The sequence below is a fragment of the Panthera tigris genome, chromosome E2 (genome assembly GCF_018350195.1).
Source record: "Panthera tigris isolate Pti1 chromosome E2, P.tigris_Pti1_mat1.1, whole genome shotgun sequence".
Taxonomy (NCBI): domain Eukaryota; kingdom Metazoa; phylum Chordata; class Mammalia; order Carnivora; family Felidae; genus Panthera; species Panthera tigris.
Window position 1 is genome coordinate 3,889,311 of NC_056674.1, and position 17,324 is coordinate 3,906,634.

The 17,324-nt window shown below is 47.1% G+C and overlaps 1 protein-coding gene and 1 long non-coding RNA gene across 2 annotated transcripts in view; both read right to left on the minus strand.

Annotated features, from left to right (window-relative positions):
• Window positions 1-9,222, minus strand: part of LOC122234027 — a 30,658-nt gene extending 21,436 nt beyond the window's left edge. Inside the window, exon 1 of the long non-coding RNA XR_006211715.1 lies at window positions 9,163-9,222. This is a non-coding gene — a long non-coding RNA (uncharacterized LOC122234027). The remainder of the gene's footprint in view (window positions 1-9,162) is intronic.
• Window positions 9,223-10,570: 1,348 nt separating this feature from the next.
• LOC122234109 (T-cell-interacting, activating receptor on myeloid cells protein 1-like) lies at window positions 10,571-15,293 on the minus strand. Its single transcript, XM_042969265.1, has 5 exons — window positions 15,247-15,293; window positions 13,732-13,767; window positions 13,310-13,600; window positions 12,766-13,062; window positions 10,571-11,274 (listed from the first exon to the last, which is right to left on the minus strand). Exons 1-5 carry the CDS (start codon window positions 15,278-15,280, stop codon window positions 11,132-11,134), a joined length of 801 nt encoding a protein of 266 aa, XP_042825199.1. The 5' UTR covers window positions 15,281-15,293; the 3' UTR covers window positions 10,571-11,131.
• Window positions 15,294-17,324: the final 2,031 nt, after the last annotated feature.

A 17,324-nucleotide genomic window follows, 5' to 3' on the forward strand; every position in this document is an offset into this window, starting at 1 on the left:
TTTTTTCCTTCTTGCTTTTTATTTTTAAGCTTATTTTTTTTTAACGTTTATTTATTTTTGAGACAGAGAGAGACAGAGCATGAACGGGGAAGGGGCAGAGAGAGAGGAGACACAGAATCAGAAGCAGGCTCCAGGCTCTGAGCCATCAGCCCAGAGCCCGACGCGGGGCTCGAACTCACGGACTGTGAGATCGTGACCTGAGCTGAAGTCGGACGCTTAACCGACTGAGCCACCCAGGTGCCCCTAAGCTTATTAATTTTTAAGAGAGAGGGAGCACGAGCAAGCAGGGGAGGGGCAGAGAGAGAGAGAGAGAGAGAGAGGGAATATATCCCAAGCAGGCTCCTTGCTGTTAGCACAGAGCCTAACACTGGGCTCAGTCTCACACAGACTGTGAGATCACGACGAGAGCTGAAACCAAGAGTTGGACGCTTAGCCGACTGAGCCACCCAGGCGCCCCTAATTTTTATTTTTAAAAACTAATTAATTATTATTATTATTATTATTATTCTTTAGAGAGAGAGAGGCAGAGAGAGAGAATCCCAAGCAGGCTCTGCACTGTCAGCACAGAGCCTAACTCAGGGCTTGAGCCCATGAACCAAGACATCATGACCTGAGTCAGGTGCTTAATTGATTGAGCCACCCAGGCGCCCCACCTTTTTTGTTTTTAACAGTGCATGTGGCCTATTTTGGTTAATGCTTCATGCCTACTTGAAAATAATGTACAGGGGCGCCTGGGTGGCTCAGTCGGTTGAGCGCCCGACTGCGGCTCAGGTCATGATCTCACAGTCCGTGAGTTCGAGCCCCGCGTCGGTCTCTGTGCTGACAGCTCAGAGCCTGGAGCCTGTTTCAGATCCTGTGTCTCCCTCTCTCTCTGACGTTCCCCTATTCACGCTCTGTCTCTGTCTCAAAAATAAAAAAAGTAAACGTTAAAAAAAAATTAAAAAAAAAAAGAAAATAATGTACATTTTGTAACTGCTGGGGGTAGTGGTGCTCTGAAAACATTAACTAGGTCAAGTTGGTTAATCCTGTTGTTCTAATCTTCTTTAGCCTGATATTTTTGCTTGTTTCATCAATAACTGTGTGCAGATAAAAGTTTTCCATGATGGGGGGGGGGCACCTGGCTGATTTAGTCAGTGGAGCACACAACCCTTGATCTCAAGGTTGTAAGTTCAAGTGCATGTTGGGTGTAGAGATTGCTTAAAAATAAAATCTTAAGGGGTGCCTGGGTGGCTCAGTTGGTTAAGCGTCCAACTCTTGATTTTGGCTGAGGTCATGATCTCAGTCGTGGGATCAAGCCCTGAGTCGGGCTGCACATGAAGTGTGGAACCTGCCTAAGATTCTCTCTCTCCCTCTATCTGTCCCTCCCCATTTCAGGCTGCCTCTCTGTCTCTCTCTCTAAAGAAACAAAACAAAAACCCTAAAAATAAAAAATAAAGTCTTAATTAAAAAACAGGGAAATCTTTTTTAAAAAAGTTTTGCCATGAAAGGTGTGCCTGGGTGGCTCAGCTGGTTATGTGTCAGACTCTTAATTTCATCTCAGGTCACGATCTCACAGCTTCGTGGGTTCAAGCCCCACATCGGGCTCTGTGCTGACAGCACAGAGCCTGCTTGGGATCCTCTCTCTCCCTCTCTCTCTGTTCCTCCCCCGCTTGTGTTCTTGCTCTCACAAAATAAATCAACTTTAAAAAAATGTGTTTTTTTCCCATGATAGAAGAACCCTTGTGTGCCTGGATGGAGGGGTGGGGGTGTTTCACGCACTTTTTAATGACCTTAATGAAGGGTCTCGCTATAGCCGTTCAAACACTCAGCAATGTGGATGACCTCATTTCATACCAGTCTCCAGCGTCTTTTCCATTAGCCAGGGAATTAGCAATATTCTCCACATCAACCGGTTTCCGTATCCTCAAACAGAATCCTTTGGTCCCAGTGCTCGGGGCTAAGAGGAGTCAGAACTGAGACCTGAGCTCGCACGCAATCAGAGCAGGATTGCGACACCAGAAGTACTCGCTTGTGGGGCTGTTTGTGCACTCCACCTGGTTCTCACCGTGGGAGCATGGGTGTGTCATGAAACTCACGGGTCAAGAGAGAAGAAGGAAGAGCAGGGCGGGCCAAAGATACCACCGTGGGGGGCTTCCCTCCTTCCTGTGGTTGCAAAACTGAAGCAGGCCCTTCGAGCAGGTTGCAGGACCAGGATGATCCCTGAATTCCTTTGCCTCCTCCGCTTTGGTAAGTTCCTTGGACTGCTTGTACTGGGATTCAGGACAGAGGTGGGCTGAGTAAGAGACGTCGTTAAGGTAATGAAGTTGGAAAGAAATACCGTCAGTATGCCTTCATTGGCGGCTTTAGACATGCTTCCTATAAAGTGATGGCAATATTTAAAACTTACATTTCATATCCATGACTGTGCTCTATGCCTACATGGCTTCCACTTTATTTATTTTTAGCAACTCAGTATTTTTCATTTAAATGTAGTTACTCGGGGATGGACACTTTCAATATTCTTCCCCTTAAAAAAATTTTTTTGGGGCGCCTGGGTGGCTCAGTCGGTTAAGCGTCCAACTACGGCTCAGGTCATGATCTCGCAGTCCGTGAGTTTGAGCCCCGCGTCGGGCTCTGTGCTGACAGCTCAGAGCCTGGAGCCTGTTTCAGATTCTGTGTCTCCCTCTCTCTCTGCCCCTCCCCCGTTCATGCTCTGTCTCTACCTGTCTCAAAAAGAAATAAACTTTAAAAAAAAATTAAAAAATTTTTTTTTGATGTTTATTTATTTTTGAGAGATAAAGAGAGGGAGAGAGAGAGAGAGAAAGACAGAGCATGAGGAGGGGAGGGGCAGAGAGAGAGAGGGAGACCCAGAATTCGGAAGCAGGCTCCAGGCTCTCAGCTGTCAGCCCTGAGCCCAACATGAGGCTCGAACTCACGAACGAGGAGATCATGACTGGGCCACCCGGGTGCCCTTCTAAATTATTTTTAATTCCAAGGGAGCCAAGAAGTAGCCAGAAATAAGAACAACGGGTTGGAGTATCCTACTTCTACGGACTGAATGTCTGTGTTTCCTGAAAGTTCCCATATGGAAGCCCTAACCCCCGAGGTGATGATGTTGGGAGGTGGGGCCTTTGGGCGCTAACCAGGTCGCAAGGGGAGTCTTCGTGCATGGGATTAGTCTCTTCTTGTGAGAGACCCAAGAGAGACGATCTGTCTTCACTGCAGGAAGATACAGAGGAAAAGGCAGCGGTCTGTAAAGCGGGAAGAATGTCCTCACAAGGATCCAAACACGCTCGTACCCTGGTCTCAGAATTTAGCCTCTAGAGCCAAGACCCCACCCCCCAAGTCTAGGGTCTTCTGTTAGAGCAGCGGGAGCTGACAAAGACGCGGCAAATCCACCTGTGTGGGGGACAGAGGTGGATGGACCTTTTTCCTTTTTGAATATCCACTTGGATTCTGAGGTTTGTTTTAGGGCACTGAGTAGTGAGCCTCGTCCCGTCTGGAGTATCAAGGAATGAAGAACGACGATGGAAAAGATTGGTCCAAAAACCTTTCGATGCCAGAGCTAAGGCTGTCACTTGTTCCCTGCGATGATGGGGCTTTCTCCATCTCTGAGCCAGCCCTTCATCCCATCAACTGGAAGTGGTGACAACGGCGTGCTGTTCGAAGTGGGGTTCACCGGGTGGGAGGAAGATGGTGAGTTATGGCGAGTGTGCATCTTTTCACATCCTAGAAAAAATCTTTGTGAGTCGTGCTTACACTGGGCACCCTGTCAGTCTGCCACTGTGCATTTGTTGAGGTCCTACTACATGCCGGGACCTGTGCAGACATAGGGATGCCAAGGTGGATAGAACAGAGTCCGGGCTTTCTGGGTGAGTGACATCTTGTACCTCCCATGGCGTGAAGCACATACACTTGTATAAACGCACGCAAGAGTTTACAACCAGAGCGATGTTAGCATCATGGTGACAGGAGTTGGTCCTTTCCTCTCTCATTTTTGGGCACAATGAATCCACATCTGTAACTGAACGACAGCACCTCTGCACAGCCCACTAGGACACCAGAGGTTCATCCTTCTGTGCAAGGAAGGTAGGTGGCCGGGGCCTGGAGGTAGCTGCAACATGACAGCAGTGGTGGCTTTGGCAGTGGAGGAGGTGGGCAGCGAAGGGGTCAGTGGAAGTCTGCATGCCCGGCTGTGGCCGGACGGTCCCCCGCTCTTCAGCAACACCCCTATTTCGGAGGAGAGAGTGCCAAGACCAGTGGGAAGGCTGGGGTGAGGCTGGGCAGGGGGAGGGTGCACACAAAACTGAGAGAACTGGCTCCTGCTGCCTGTGCTGTCTGCCCAGGAGGAGCTCTGGGACACCCCCTTTCCAAGGTGGGGACATACCCAGAGCCACAGCGCTAAGCACATACTTCTCCCCACTTTGTGCCACCCCCACCGTTTTCCCTCAACCTGCTTTTTCACATGCTCCCAACCTGAGCTGGAAGACGGCACTGGCAAGAGAAACCAAGACTTATGCCCTAGCGCCACCTTCTGGAAAACAAAAGAAAGGCTCCTGTGGGGCTCATCGGTTGAACCATTAGATTAGACTCAAAGTAAACAGAACCTTACCCAAAAGAGGGTCCCTACTTCAAGTGCGGGGTCAGGGATACTTCTCATCAAACACCATGAAAAATCACGGCCACATGGCCTCACAAAAAGCAAATGACAATTTTCCAGCAACCAACTAAACCCAAAGACACAATACTGTGAGCTGACTTACAAAGAATTCAAAAGAGCTGAGGTGCCCAGCTGGTTCAGTGGGTAGAGTGCACAACTCTTGATCTTGGGGTTGTGGGTTTGAGGCCCATGTTGAGTGTAGGGATTAGTTAAAAAAAATAAAATATCTGGGGAGCCTGGGTGGCTCAGTTAGTTTTAAGGATCTGAGTCTTGATTTTGGCTCAGGTCATGATCTCATGGTTTGTGAGTTCCAGCCCCACGTCGGGCTTTGTGCTGGCAGTGAGGAGCCTGCTTGTGATTCTCTCTCTTTCTCTCTCTCTCTGCCCCTCCCCTGCTCATGTGTGCATGCTCTCTCTCTCTCTCTCAAAATAAATAAATAAACTTAAAAAAAGTAAATAAAATCTCAAAAAAAAAAACAAAACCCACCCACAAAACCCTCCAAGAACAATCAGACTCCATCAGAGGAAACAACACAAGATTAACAGGTATGATGGAGAAGAGAGGGTGAGGGGAATAGAGACTGTATTTAAAGAAACAATAGCTAAGAACTCCCCAAACCTAGGGAAGAAAGTGGAAAGCCCATGAAGCTAACGGAACACCTTATAATCTCAAGGCAAAAAGACCTTCTCTAAGACACATCACAACAACACTGTCAAAAGACAATGATAAAGAAAGAATTTTAAAGGCAGCTGAGGTGGCAAATGGAAGGTAGTAACCTATAAAGGAACCTCCGTCAGGGTATAAGCAGATTTCTCAGCAGAAATTCTAGAGGTCAGGAGAGACTAACGTGACCTCTTCAAAATACTGGAAGACAGCAACTGCCAGCCAAGAATACTCTCCAGATATAAGGAGAGGAAAGACTTTCTCAGACAAAAGCTGAAGAAGCCCATCGCCACTCAACCTGCCTAACAAGAAATGCCGAATGGAGTTCTTCAAGCAGAAACAGGACACAAATACAAAAAAAATCTGATAAAGGTGATAAATAGCGTTAGAAAAGTGTAACTCTTTTTAAGAATAGTATATTAAACACTGAAATATAGCATGAAGGTTAAAAAAAAAGAGCATTAAACATAACCACAGCCACTGCAATTTGGTGATGAAATCACGGCATCCAAAGAGGTAATTTATGACATCAAAAATATACAGAAGAAGGAGGAGTAAAAGGATGGGGCCTTTACAGGCGAATGAAGATAAACTACTATCGGCAGCAAGGGCACTATTTCATCTATTCGATGTTTGGTGTAAACCTCATGGTAATCACAGGGCAAAAAACTACAGCAAAGACATGAAACATAAAGAAAGGACAGACATAGCAAATCACAATGGAAAAGCACCAACTTACAAAGACAGAAACAGAGGAAAAAAGAAACAACAGAGAGACAAAATAACCAGAAGGTAAAAAGATAAAAGGGAGTAGTGAGTCCTTACATATCAGCAATCACCCTAACTGTAAAGTGGTTGAACGTGCCAATCAAAAGGCACAGACTGGCTGGTTGGATTTAAAAAAACCCACTCAACTCTATGCTGCTTGCAGGAGACTCATTTCTGCTCTCAAGACACAGAGAGGCCCGAGATGAAAGAATGGAATTGCAAGCAAACATAAACCAAAAGAAGGCAGGCAAAACCATACTTGTATCAGACAAAACACACTTCCAGCCAAAAAGGGTAACAAGGGACAAAGAAGGTTATTATATAATGATGAACGGGTCAATACATCAAGAAGACAATAACAATCATAAATATATATGTTCCTAACGCCTGAACGACAAAGTATATGAAACAAATACTAACAGATCTTAAGGAAGAAACAGACCATGATACAATGATAATAAGGGACTTCAATATCAGCAACATATAGATCATCCAGACGGAAAATCAACAAGGAAATGTTGGAACTGAACCACACTTTGGAACAAGTGAACTAATACAGAACATGCTATCCAACATTTACAGAATCCACATTCTTCTCGAGTGCACAGGGAGCATTCTCCAGGACAGATCGAGACAGGCCACAAAATAAATCTTGGCAAATTCAAGAAGACTGAAACCACACCAACTATCTTTTCTGACGACAATGGTCAGAATAACCAGTAAAACATAAATCAACAACAAAAACAAAAAAACAAACAAAAAAAACATAAATCAACAACAACAAGAAAATGAGAAAGAAGATCTACAAATATGTGGAAACTAACCCACTTCTAAACAATGGCTCGAGAAGAAATCAAAGGGAAATTAAAAATTATCTTGAAACACACGAAAATGGAAATCAAATCTTTTATCAAATCTTGTGGGACCCAGCAAAACCAGTTCTGAGAGAAAAGTTATAGCAATAGTGGATATATTAAGACGTTAGAAAGATCTCAAATAATCAAGTTAACTTTACACTTCAAGAACTAGAAAAAGAACACCACCACAAGAAAAGTACAAACCAATATCCCTGATGAATATAGATGCAAAAATTCTCAGCAAAAATCAATAAATGGGACTATATCAAACTCAAAAGCTTCTGCGGAGCAAAAGAAACAATTAACAAAATGAAAGGACAACCTACAAAATGGAAGACAATTTTTGCAAGCCATATATCAGATAAGGGGTTAATATGCAAAATATATAAAGAATTCACACAACCTAGTAACAACAATAACAAAAACCATCCAATTAAAACATGGGCCGAAAAAGTAATTGACATTTCTCCAAAGAGGACATCCATTTGGCCAACAGGTACATGAGAAGATGTTCAATGTCACTAATCATCAGGAAAATGCAAACTAAGACCACAATGAGATATCACCTCACACCTGTCAGAATGGCTCTCATCAAGAAGAGGGGTGCCTGGGTGTCTCAGTTGGTTACGTGTCCTACTCTTAATTTCAGCTCAGGTCATGATCTCCCCATTTGTGGGATCAAGTCCTGCATCAGGCTCTGCACTGACAGCGTGGAGCCTGCTTGGGATTCTCTCTCTGCCTCTCTCCTACTGGGGCATGCACACACACACACATGCTCTTTCTCTCTCTCAAAATAAATAAACTTAAAAAAAAAAAGACGAGACAAAAAGTGTTGGTGAGGATGTGGTAAAAAGTAAAACCAAAAACAAACCCTTGTTCACTGCAGTGGAGATGTAAATTGGTCCAACCACTATGGAAAATAATATGGAGATTCCTCAAAAAATTAAAAATAGAACTCTGTATGACCCAGCAATTTCACTTCTGGGAAGATCCCCAAATGAAATGAAACAGGATTTCAAGGAGACCTCTGCACACCCATGCTTATTGAAGCATTATTCACAAGAGCCAAGATACGGAAACAACCAATGCCTATCAATGGATGGACAGATAAAAAGATATAGTATACGGGCACTTGGCTGGCTCAGTTGGTGAAGTGTGCGACTGTTGATCTCAGAGTTGTGAATTCTAGCCCCACATCGGGTATAGAGATTAATTGAAAATAAAATCTTAAAAAAAAAAAAGGTGGAGTACGCATACACAACAGAATATTAAGGGAAGATATCCTTGCCATTTACAACAACGTGGATAGACACTGAGCACATCACGCTAAGTGAGATAAGTCAGACAGAAAGACAGGTACTGTGCTATCACTCACATGTGGAATCTAAAAAAAGTCAAACCCATAAAAAAAAACCCAGAGAGTAAATGGTGATTAGCAGGGGATTCAGGGATTAGACGAGGCTGGTTCAGAGTACAAACTTGTAACGAGCAGGGAATAAACCAAAGATCTAATGCTCGGCATAATGAATATAGACGATAATACTGTACTATAATTACACAATGTGATAAATATTGCTACAATCATGTTAACGACATATAAATGTCAAAATGATATATACACCATAATTTTACACAATGCTACAGGTCATTTTTTTTAATGTTTATTTTTGAGTGAGTGAGTGAGAGAGTGAGAGAGAGAGAGAGAGAGAGAGAGAGAACGTGAGCAGGGGAGAGGCAGAGAGAGAGGGAGACAGAATCTGGACAAAGCAGGCTCCAGGCTCTGAGCTGTCAGCACAGAGCCCCATGCAGGGCTCGAACCCACGAACCGTGAGATCATGACCTGAGCCCAAGTCGGAGGCTTAACTGACTGAGCCACCCGGGTACCCCTACAAGTCAAATTTATCCAATAATAATAATAAAAGGTCTGGCATGCCCCACTTTAAGAATCTAAAGTGTTAAGGGGCTCGCCGGGTGGCTCAGTGGGTTGGGCGTCCGACTTACATACTTGGGGCGCTCTTTGGGACGCACCCCCTGAACGCCTGAAGTCCCGGAACCCCCCTTCCCCTGCGAGGCAGGGGCGGAGGATGGTCCCTCGGGTGCCCCCGGCCCTCCCGCCTGGGGCTACGGGGCGCCCCCTAGGCCGCGAGCAGCGCTCTCCAGGGCCGGACTCGGAGGCGTCCTCCTGGGAAAGCGCGCTCCTCGGGCGGCGCCGGGGAGCTCGCGGCCGCTACTCACCCGTGGGGCCACCGCTCCTTCACACCAGGACGCGAGGGGCGCGCCCACGCCGCTCCCACGCCTCTCCAGCACAGACGCGGGCGGCGCCAGGGCGCGGACGGCGCGCACCGAAGCTTCCCGAAAGCGCACGCGGCGCGCACGCTCGGGCGCCCCGGCGGAGGGAGCGCAGGTGCGGAGCGCGCGGGCCGCAGGTGCCCTCGGCGCCCTGCTCGCCCGCCCACGCTTAGCAACAGTGCGCGGTGCGTCCCGGGCAACGTGGGGCCCCGACCCTGCGCCGCGAGAGGCTCCAGCATTTTGTCCGGCTGGAGCCCGCTCGGAGGAAAAACCCTGCGCGCCCCCTGACCCCCACCCCGGGCACGCGATCTGGCCCGCAGGGGCCGCGGGGACTTGTAGTCCCCAGGGCGGAGCCTACGGATCCGTCATCCCCTCTGGGAATCTGTAGGGTAGGGGACCAGTCCGTTTGCTTCACCTAAAAAAAAAAAAAAAAAAAAAAAAAAAAGTGCTGTTTGAAGGTTGCACTCCTCTTTTGAGTTTTCCTCCAGGGGAGACTATCAGTACAGGCAGGGAGATGCGTCTTGAGGCTTAAATAAAAGACGGCATCTCCCCGTTTGTTTCCAGGTTCTCAACCTTGTGGCCTGTGTTTGTAAACTGTTTCGGCATTTATCGGATTTTTAATGTCCCCCAAATCCCAAGGGAAGTGGACCCAAATCTTTCTTGACTTAAAGGAGCACGTTGATGCTTTAGGACTTGGTCCTGAGAGCAATGGATGATTTCTGAGAGCAGTTTTGATGTCTTTCAATGACTTATACATAAACTCACACATCAGAAAATCCTTTGGGGCACCTGGGTGGCTCAGTTGGTGAAGTGTCTGACTTTGGCACAGGTCATGATTTCACCGTTTGTGAGTTCAAGCCCCGTTTCAGGCTCTGTGCTACAGCTCAGAGCCTGGACCCTTCTTCATATTCTGTGTCTCCCTCTCTCTCGGCCCTTCCCCACCCCGCCCCCCAAAATAAATGAACATAAAAAAAAAATCCCTTGCCAGACCACTTGCTCTTAGCTTTTGATTTCAGAAAACAAAATCACAGTTAAGTAAAGGATATTTATTCTCCAGTTTGTCAGCTAATGGAACACCTAGAAGTCAAGATGCTTTTACTAGAACGTTGCTGACTGCTGTATCACAGTTAACTAATTGTAGAATTTTTTTGGTTAAAGTCTACCTTTTCCATATCCTAGTACTAGTGAAAGACAGCTGGTGCCATACATTTTATTAATTTTGATTTTGACATAAAAAAATTACAACCAAATGATTCTAAATTTATCTCATCCTAAGCACCAAGAAGCCTTTAATATTGGGGACAGTTCTTGGTCACTTTATCTCAGGTGTCACTCTTAGGAGACATAGGGGCCACTTTGTGTCTTTGATATTGTCAGGAGATGAGTGAGATCTCATCTCATCTGCAAACTTTCCAGACCTCCCCCCGTGGTGTGCCTTCTGTCCCACGAGGGAAGAGAACCAGTAAAATCTCACACAAGCTGGTAACTTGATCAAGGACTCATCATTCCCCATGGTAACTGTGGAGCCATTGCATGCAAGGACAGACCTGAGGACAGGGAGTAAGGAAGAGAGGAAGTATTTCTCCTGGCTTCCTAACACAGGTTCTCCACCAGGGGAACACCACCCCACCTCCCATCCTCCGTCTCTAGGAATGTTGGGAAAGGTCCTGATAGCACTCATTATCTTGTCCCACAATGACTGGGGCTTCAGCCGCTCTTTAATGAGAAAAAGAAATGGTGCTGAATGTTCCCACAAGGAACAGGACAGTCCCACGTGCTGAAGAAATATCCCACCCAAAGTGCCAATTGTGCCCATGGTGAGAAACACAGCATGTCCCCATGGTGGAGTTTGGTGTTCAGAGAACCCCGCGTCACTATACCAGCCCACGAACAAGACAAGAACAGCTCAGCTGTTCTACGTGGATCCACGTGGAGACTCCTTCTGGCTGCACCAGGCTTCCAGCAGGAGAGCGCCCATAATAACCACAACTAGGGAAGCCAGACCCAGGCGGATGAGGTTGCCCGTGGTGTAGTCCCTCGATATGGCACCTGGGGGGACTGGGAGAGAGGAGAGCGTCAGCACCAGCCAGTAGAGGAGCGCCCGTCCTTCCCACGTGGATCTGCCCAACGGGACGCTCCTGCACCCACTTGTGTGCCCTGGCCAGTGGTCAGCTGTGGCCGCCCTGAAGTTGTAATCACTGAAAACCCAACGTGGGATTTCGTGAGGGTTCTAGTGGGTCTTCCTTGGTCTTCTGTCCTTTGTCTTCTCTCTGCTCGGTCTCTCTTCCTTCACTTATTGGCTCTTCATATCATTTGACCCTCCCACGTGTCCCTTTTCCCTTCTCCCTCCTGATATTAGGAATCGGGCTTAGGAGCAAGACCAAAACCCAAAGTTACTGCCCCGAGCTCGGAAATGATTCGGTGGGTGTCTGTGCACCCCCTCCTCACGGCAAAGACTTCAGGCGGCCGTGAGCTCAAGAAAATTCAAGCTCAGTAGCTAAGCACCGAGAGCACTGTGCATTTCATTCCCACCACACCCAAGAAGAGCTAGGGCTCAGTGTTGTCTGGGCTCCTAATGAGGACCTGGGCTGGCGTTGGCCCTGGCATTGGCCCTGGCTCCTAATGAGGACCTGGGCTCCTAACGAGGACCTGGGCTGGCGTTGGCTCTGGCTGCTAACAAGGACCTGGGCTAAGGGTTGGCCCTGGCTGCTAATGAGGACCTGGGCTCAGGGTTGGCCCTGGCTGCTAACCAGGACCTGGGCTCGGGGTTGGCCCTGGCTCCTAAGAGGACCTGCGAGTGAAGCTTCCATGTCACACAGGCCATGGGTGCAGAGTTCATGTGTGAGCCCACCAGCCACAACGTTTCCCGGAGACAGAGTCCGTGGGAGGAACCCGTGGTGACGTCGCGGAGCCCAGGGTGCCCTCTGCACCTGTCTGCGCTGGCTGCACGGTCCCTGCTTTCCAACCAGAGGGCGATGGGCCACCACAGCTCACATGCACACGTCTACGGTGCCACGGAAGCACGGGGTGTGGCATCCGAGGAAGCAACGTTCTGGCCAGACACACAAGATGGTTGTGGAAGATCCTGCACGGGTGACCCAGAACCCGGCGGCCGGGGCAGCACCGCGCACTAAGAACGAGACCGCAAGCCATGAGGCTGCCATCACCGGGACGACCCACAAGTCTAAGAGACGCAAAGGGTAGGGGAAGGGACGCTGACGGTTGGCGGGATGGATCGTTTGCAAGAACAACTTGAGCAATTCTCCAGGAATACAGAACAACAAAGGCCAAAGACTAGAGGTTAGGAAAGGGCAGGTGCGAGGAGGAGATGACGGTAAAATCAGAAGCGAAAGAAGAATCAGAAAGGAACAGAAGCAACGCTCTCCAGGTAGAAAAAAGAGCACGTCGTTCACCTTAAACGGATAGTGTTGTAAGTCAGTGATGGGTCCACCCAACTGGGAAAGCAAGCAAAACAGCCAAAATAAAAACAAGCTGATGAAGAAATGAATTGAATTTCTCCAACTTCTGAAAAGTCGTGCAAAACCTCACCTCTCACCCGGATCTCAAGACCATCGCTAGGCTGTGAGGCCCAGAAAGGAGTCCCGGTCTGGAAGTAGACACAGCTGTAGTTCCCGGCGTCACCGACTGTCACGGTCTGCAGGGAGAAGTCCGCCTCCTTGCCAACTGGGATCCGGAGCCGGATGGGCTCTGCCACTCCCGCCTTCAGCAGAGCGAACCTCATGGTCCCGAAAACATTGTCTGGCCTCTGGCACTGCAGGGTCACGTCGTCTCCTGCGGTCACCACACCCCTTTGGTGGGCTTGCAGGGAAGGTTTAGGGAGACCTCCTGTAAGAGAAGGGGGGCTCCGAGGTCACGGGGAGAAGCCTGGGGTCCCCCACTCACCCTTGTTCTCCCGCAGGGGGTTCCTGCTGAGGGTGGGACACAGATCCCTGGTGTCACCCCCTTTCGACTCTGCGGGAAGGAGGTCCCCCCCCCCCCACGAGCCCTGGATGAGGCCGACCAAGTCACTGTGTTTCTCCACCTTCTCTGTCCCGTCCTCTGGTCCCTCCCCCAGGCCTGTCCTGCTCCTCACCTGTCACCAGCAGCAGGATGACCTCACTGGGCGGTGATCTTATGTCCGGGGCCCCTGGTCTGTAGCACTCACAGGTGTAGTCTCCAGCGTGGCTGGTTCTTAGGCCAGTGAGGTGAAATTCAGCCAGGCCCTCCTTGGAAGCCGGTGATCGTGAAACGTCCAAAACAACATTACCCTTTTTGAGAACAAAGTCGACATCCTTGGTCGGGGTCTGGCATCGCAGCCTTACACTGCTTCTGGGAGGCACCACCCAGCTGGGCCAGGCCCTGAGGGTGGGCTTGGGAAGGGGCTCTGGAAGGAAGCAGATTGGGGACAGGATTTGGTGCCCTCGCCTGCTGTCAGGAAACCCCTTGAAGGAAAGAGAAGGGATGCGGGGAATTCGGAGCAAAGGAGAGGGAGGGCTTAACTGAAGGAACACTCACCGTCAGTCCCCCTGCTTCCTTGGCCAGCGCACAGCCCTGCAAGAGAACGCTCTGTCCATGGAACCTGAGCCCCCATCCCGAGGGACCTCCCCAGGGGGCTGCTGCTGAGACTGGACCCTGTAGGTCATGCATCTGGGGTTCTCATTTCCCCACACTGGCCCCTGGCTTCCGCTCTGCCCTCAGCTCCTGTCTCAGTTCCCCCAGAAGGTGTCCTGTGCGAATCTCACCTGCCATGGCCCCAGGACTTCTGCTGGTTCCACAAACATCCACAAAACCCTCAATTCTTTAGAGTTTATGTACTTCATGCCACAGGAGACACCAAGTGTCACTGTTCTGTGAATACCTGGAAGGTAGCTGCTCTGGGCTGTTCACCTCAGCTTCCCCAGTGTCTGTACACATTCTGTACTGTACTGAGACTCAACAAATGCATGTTGATCAACTGAAGAGATGCCCCAATGGAAGCATGGCTCAGAGAGATTTTTCAGGTGGAAAAACCAGTGACTTTGGAGGCGGACAGGCCTGGGTTTGAATGTTGACCTTTCTGCTAATTCTCTGCATGGCCCTGAGCAGGAACCTTGAGCTGTCAGTCTCAGAGTCCTCATTTCTCAATGTGGGCCTAATTCCCACCACTCAGGACTGCTTGTGAGGGTTGAAACGGTATTTCCCACAAGGTGGATTACAAACCACGGATGCTCTAGGAGTTGACTTTAGGGAATGCAGTGACATGGCATTCTATAGCATTGAATACCTGGGAAAGGCATTGAAAAGGAAAGGCATTACCCTTTTAAATCACTTCCACTTCTTTGATCACAACAAAGAATTTTTCAAGCTAGAGATCAACCTTTTCTGCCTTGTTGCCCTTTGTAATAAGGAAGAGCTGGCCGTGGGCTCAGAAATGTGATGGGCAACAATGCGTGGCTAGAATGTCCTATCATCTTCTTCTTTGCAATGTATATATGTTTACATTGACCTATTTTTGGTAGTGACCCTGGTTTTTCTTTTAAATTTTATTTATTTAAAAAAAATTTTAATGCTTGTTTAATTTTGAGAGAGAGAGACAGAGCATGAGCAGGGGAGGGGCAGAGAGAGAAAGAAACACAGAATCCCAAGCAGGCTCCAGGCTCTGAGCTGTTAGCACAGAGCCCGACATGGGGCTTGAACCCACAAACCACAAGATCATGACCTGAGCCGAAGTCAGAGGCTTCACCGACTGAGCCACCAGGCACCCTCAAATTTTTTTATTTAAGCAATTGGCATATCTTCAAATGAATGTACTTGTTTAAAATAAAGATATTGAGCCAGTAAAATTTTAAATAAATAGGGATGAGGTAGGCCTACAGGATAGACCATGGATGTGGAACGTAAGGATTTGCATACTGGAAAACATTTGATGTACCTAAAGCCTCTGCAAGGTACCTAACACATACGAGGCAATCAATGAAGACAAGCAGGTGGTCACATTTCTTTCCAGCCGCCCCCACCTCTAATCCCAGTATACAAGCCCAAGAAACTTACCAAGGCAGAGGAGGCAAAAGAATTCAGAGATCATAGTGGCCCTGCAGTCTGCTCTAAGGGCCCTTCTTCTATCTCAACCACGACAGGGAGGTAAGCTGCATGTGGGTGGTGACATCTTTGGCCAACCCTTCCTTTCCTTCCTCTCATGTGACCTACACATTTTGTGTCCCACCCACATTCAGGAAACAAGAAGGAATAAAACGCTCCATGAGATCATACTTCACGCAAGCTCTTTACGTGAACATGGTGAATTCAGTACACAAATTCAAACCCACTTACAAGAGCAAGAGGTGCTGGAAACCAGGACCCAAACAATTCCACTGAGGAGATGGAAACAGGCTGGTGCAGAGACCACTGGAGCTTCTCTGGCCTATAGGAAAGATACCGGACTTTGGAAGTGAATGAAGGAATTGGTGTTAGTGACTCTTTTTGAATGACTGTAACAGATGAGGTGTTTCTCTGAGGTCAATGTGCAGAAATGGAGCAAGACTGATGGTTCATGGGGGTGTCTGTCTGGCTGGCTCAGTTGGTGGGTCATTGCAACTCTTGATCTCAAGGTTGTGAATTTGAGCCTCATATTGGGTGTAGAGCTTACTTTAAAAAACAAAAAAGACCATGATTCATGCATTTGAAAACAAGTTTAGTCTGGAGAGTTATACTGTGTAAAGATTTTTTTTTTGTCTTACGTGGAAAAATATGACACAGCTATTAGTAAGTCAAACGTACATGTTGCCAGCCATAGGGTAATCACTAAAAGAAATGAACAAAAAACAAATAGAGGTAAAAAAAATAAGGTGGGGGAGTTAAAATGGCCTATTAAAAATAACAATAAGAAAAAAAATAACAATAGGGGTGTCTGGGTGGCTCACTTGGCTAAGCATCTGACTCTTGATTTCGGCTCAGGTTGTGATCTCATGGTTCATGAGATCAAGTCGCAAGTCGGGCTCCACACTGAGCACAGAGCCTGCTTGTGATTCTCTCTCTCCTTCTCTCTCTGCCCCTCCCCTATTTGTGCTCTCTCTCTCTCTCTCAAAAATAAATAAATAAACTTTAAAAAATAACCATAATTGTTTTTAAAACAAAGGCTTTGGAAATGAGGAAACATAAAAGAGATGCACAAATAGAAGGATTAGCAAGATGATAAACTTATATTCTGTGAATAAGTAATTACATTAAATGTAAATGGGCCCAAAAATTCAAATGAAAGACTATTAGACTGGGTGTTTTTTTAAAAACCTAAATATATGCTGTTTTTTAAAGACAAACACTTTAAGTATATGCAAAGATGAGTTGAAAGCCCAAAAAAAAAACCCCACAAAAATATATAACATATAACCAGAAAAAGAAAGATGAAATGGCTCTACTGGTAGATTTTTTGGCAAGAAATAGCATTAGATATGAAGAGGAATATTTCCTAATGATAAAATAGTCAATTCAAGGGAAATACATAATAATTCTAACTTTGTATGCACCTACTAACATAGACACAAAAATCCATAAAAGAATTGTCGATACCATAAAGAAATAAACATATAATCACTTTATCTTGTAACACATCTCTCTCAGTAACTGCATTCCACATGGAAAACAAAACAAAACAAACAAACAAAACCCACACAAGCCCAAAGAAAGAAAAGAAAGCCATTTGTTATTCCAAGCAATCAGACCAGGAGAAGGTAAATAAGATACCATTTCACTCTATCTTTTTGACAAAAATTTAAAAAAAATTTTTTTTACATTTATTTCTTTTTGAGAGACAGGGCCCAAGTGGGGGAGGGGCAGAGAGAGAATGAGACAGAATCCGAAGCAGGCTGCACGCTCTGAGCTGTCAGCACAGAGCCCGACGCAGGGCTAGAACTCACAAACTGTGAGATCATGACCTGAGCCGAAGTTGGATGTTTAACCAACTGAGCCACCCAGGTGCCCCCAAAAGTTTTTAATGCTAACATGTAATGTTGAATAGAATTTAGGAAAATATACATGCGCATAATCAGTTTTTAGGATGATAAATCAATATTCTTTACTAAATGGCAACTAGCTTATGAAGCTTATCTGCCTTCCCCCACCACTACACAAAA

What these genes read in the sequence shown, in the direction of transcription:
- LOC122234109 (XM_042969265.1), bottom strand. Translation starts at nt 15,280, where the DNA reads ATGATCTCTGAATTCTTTTGCCTCCTCTGCCTTG. An exon ending in CTTTTGCCTCCTCTGCCTTG is followed by an intron (nt 13,768 to 15,246) that starts GTAAGTTTCTTG and finishes GTTCTCTTGCAG; the next exon opens with GGCTGTGCGCTGGCCAAGGA. An exon ending in TCTTGAGATCCGGGTGAGAG is followed by an intron (nt 11,275 to 12,765) that starts GTGAGGTTTTGC and finishes CCTCTCTCCCAG; the next exon opens with TCCCCCCAGGTGCCATATCG.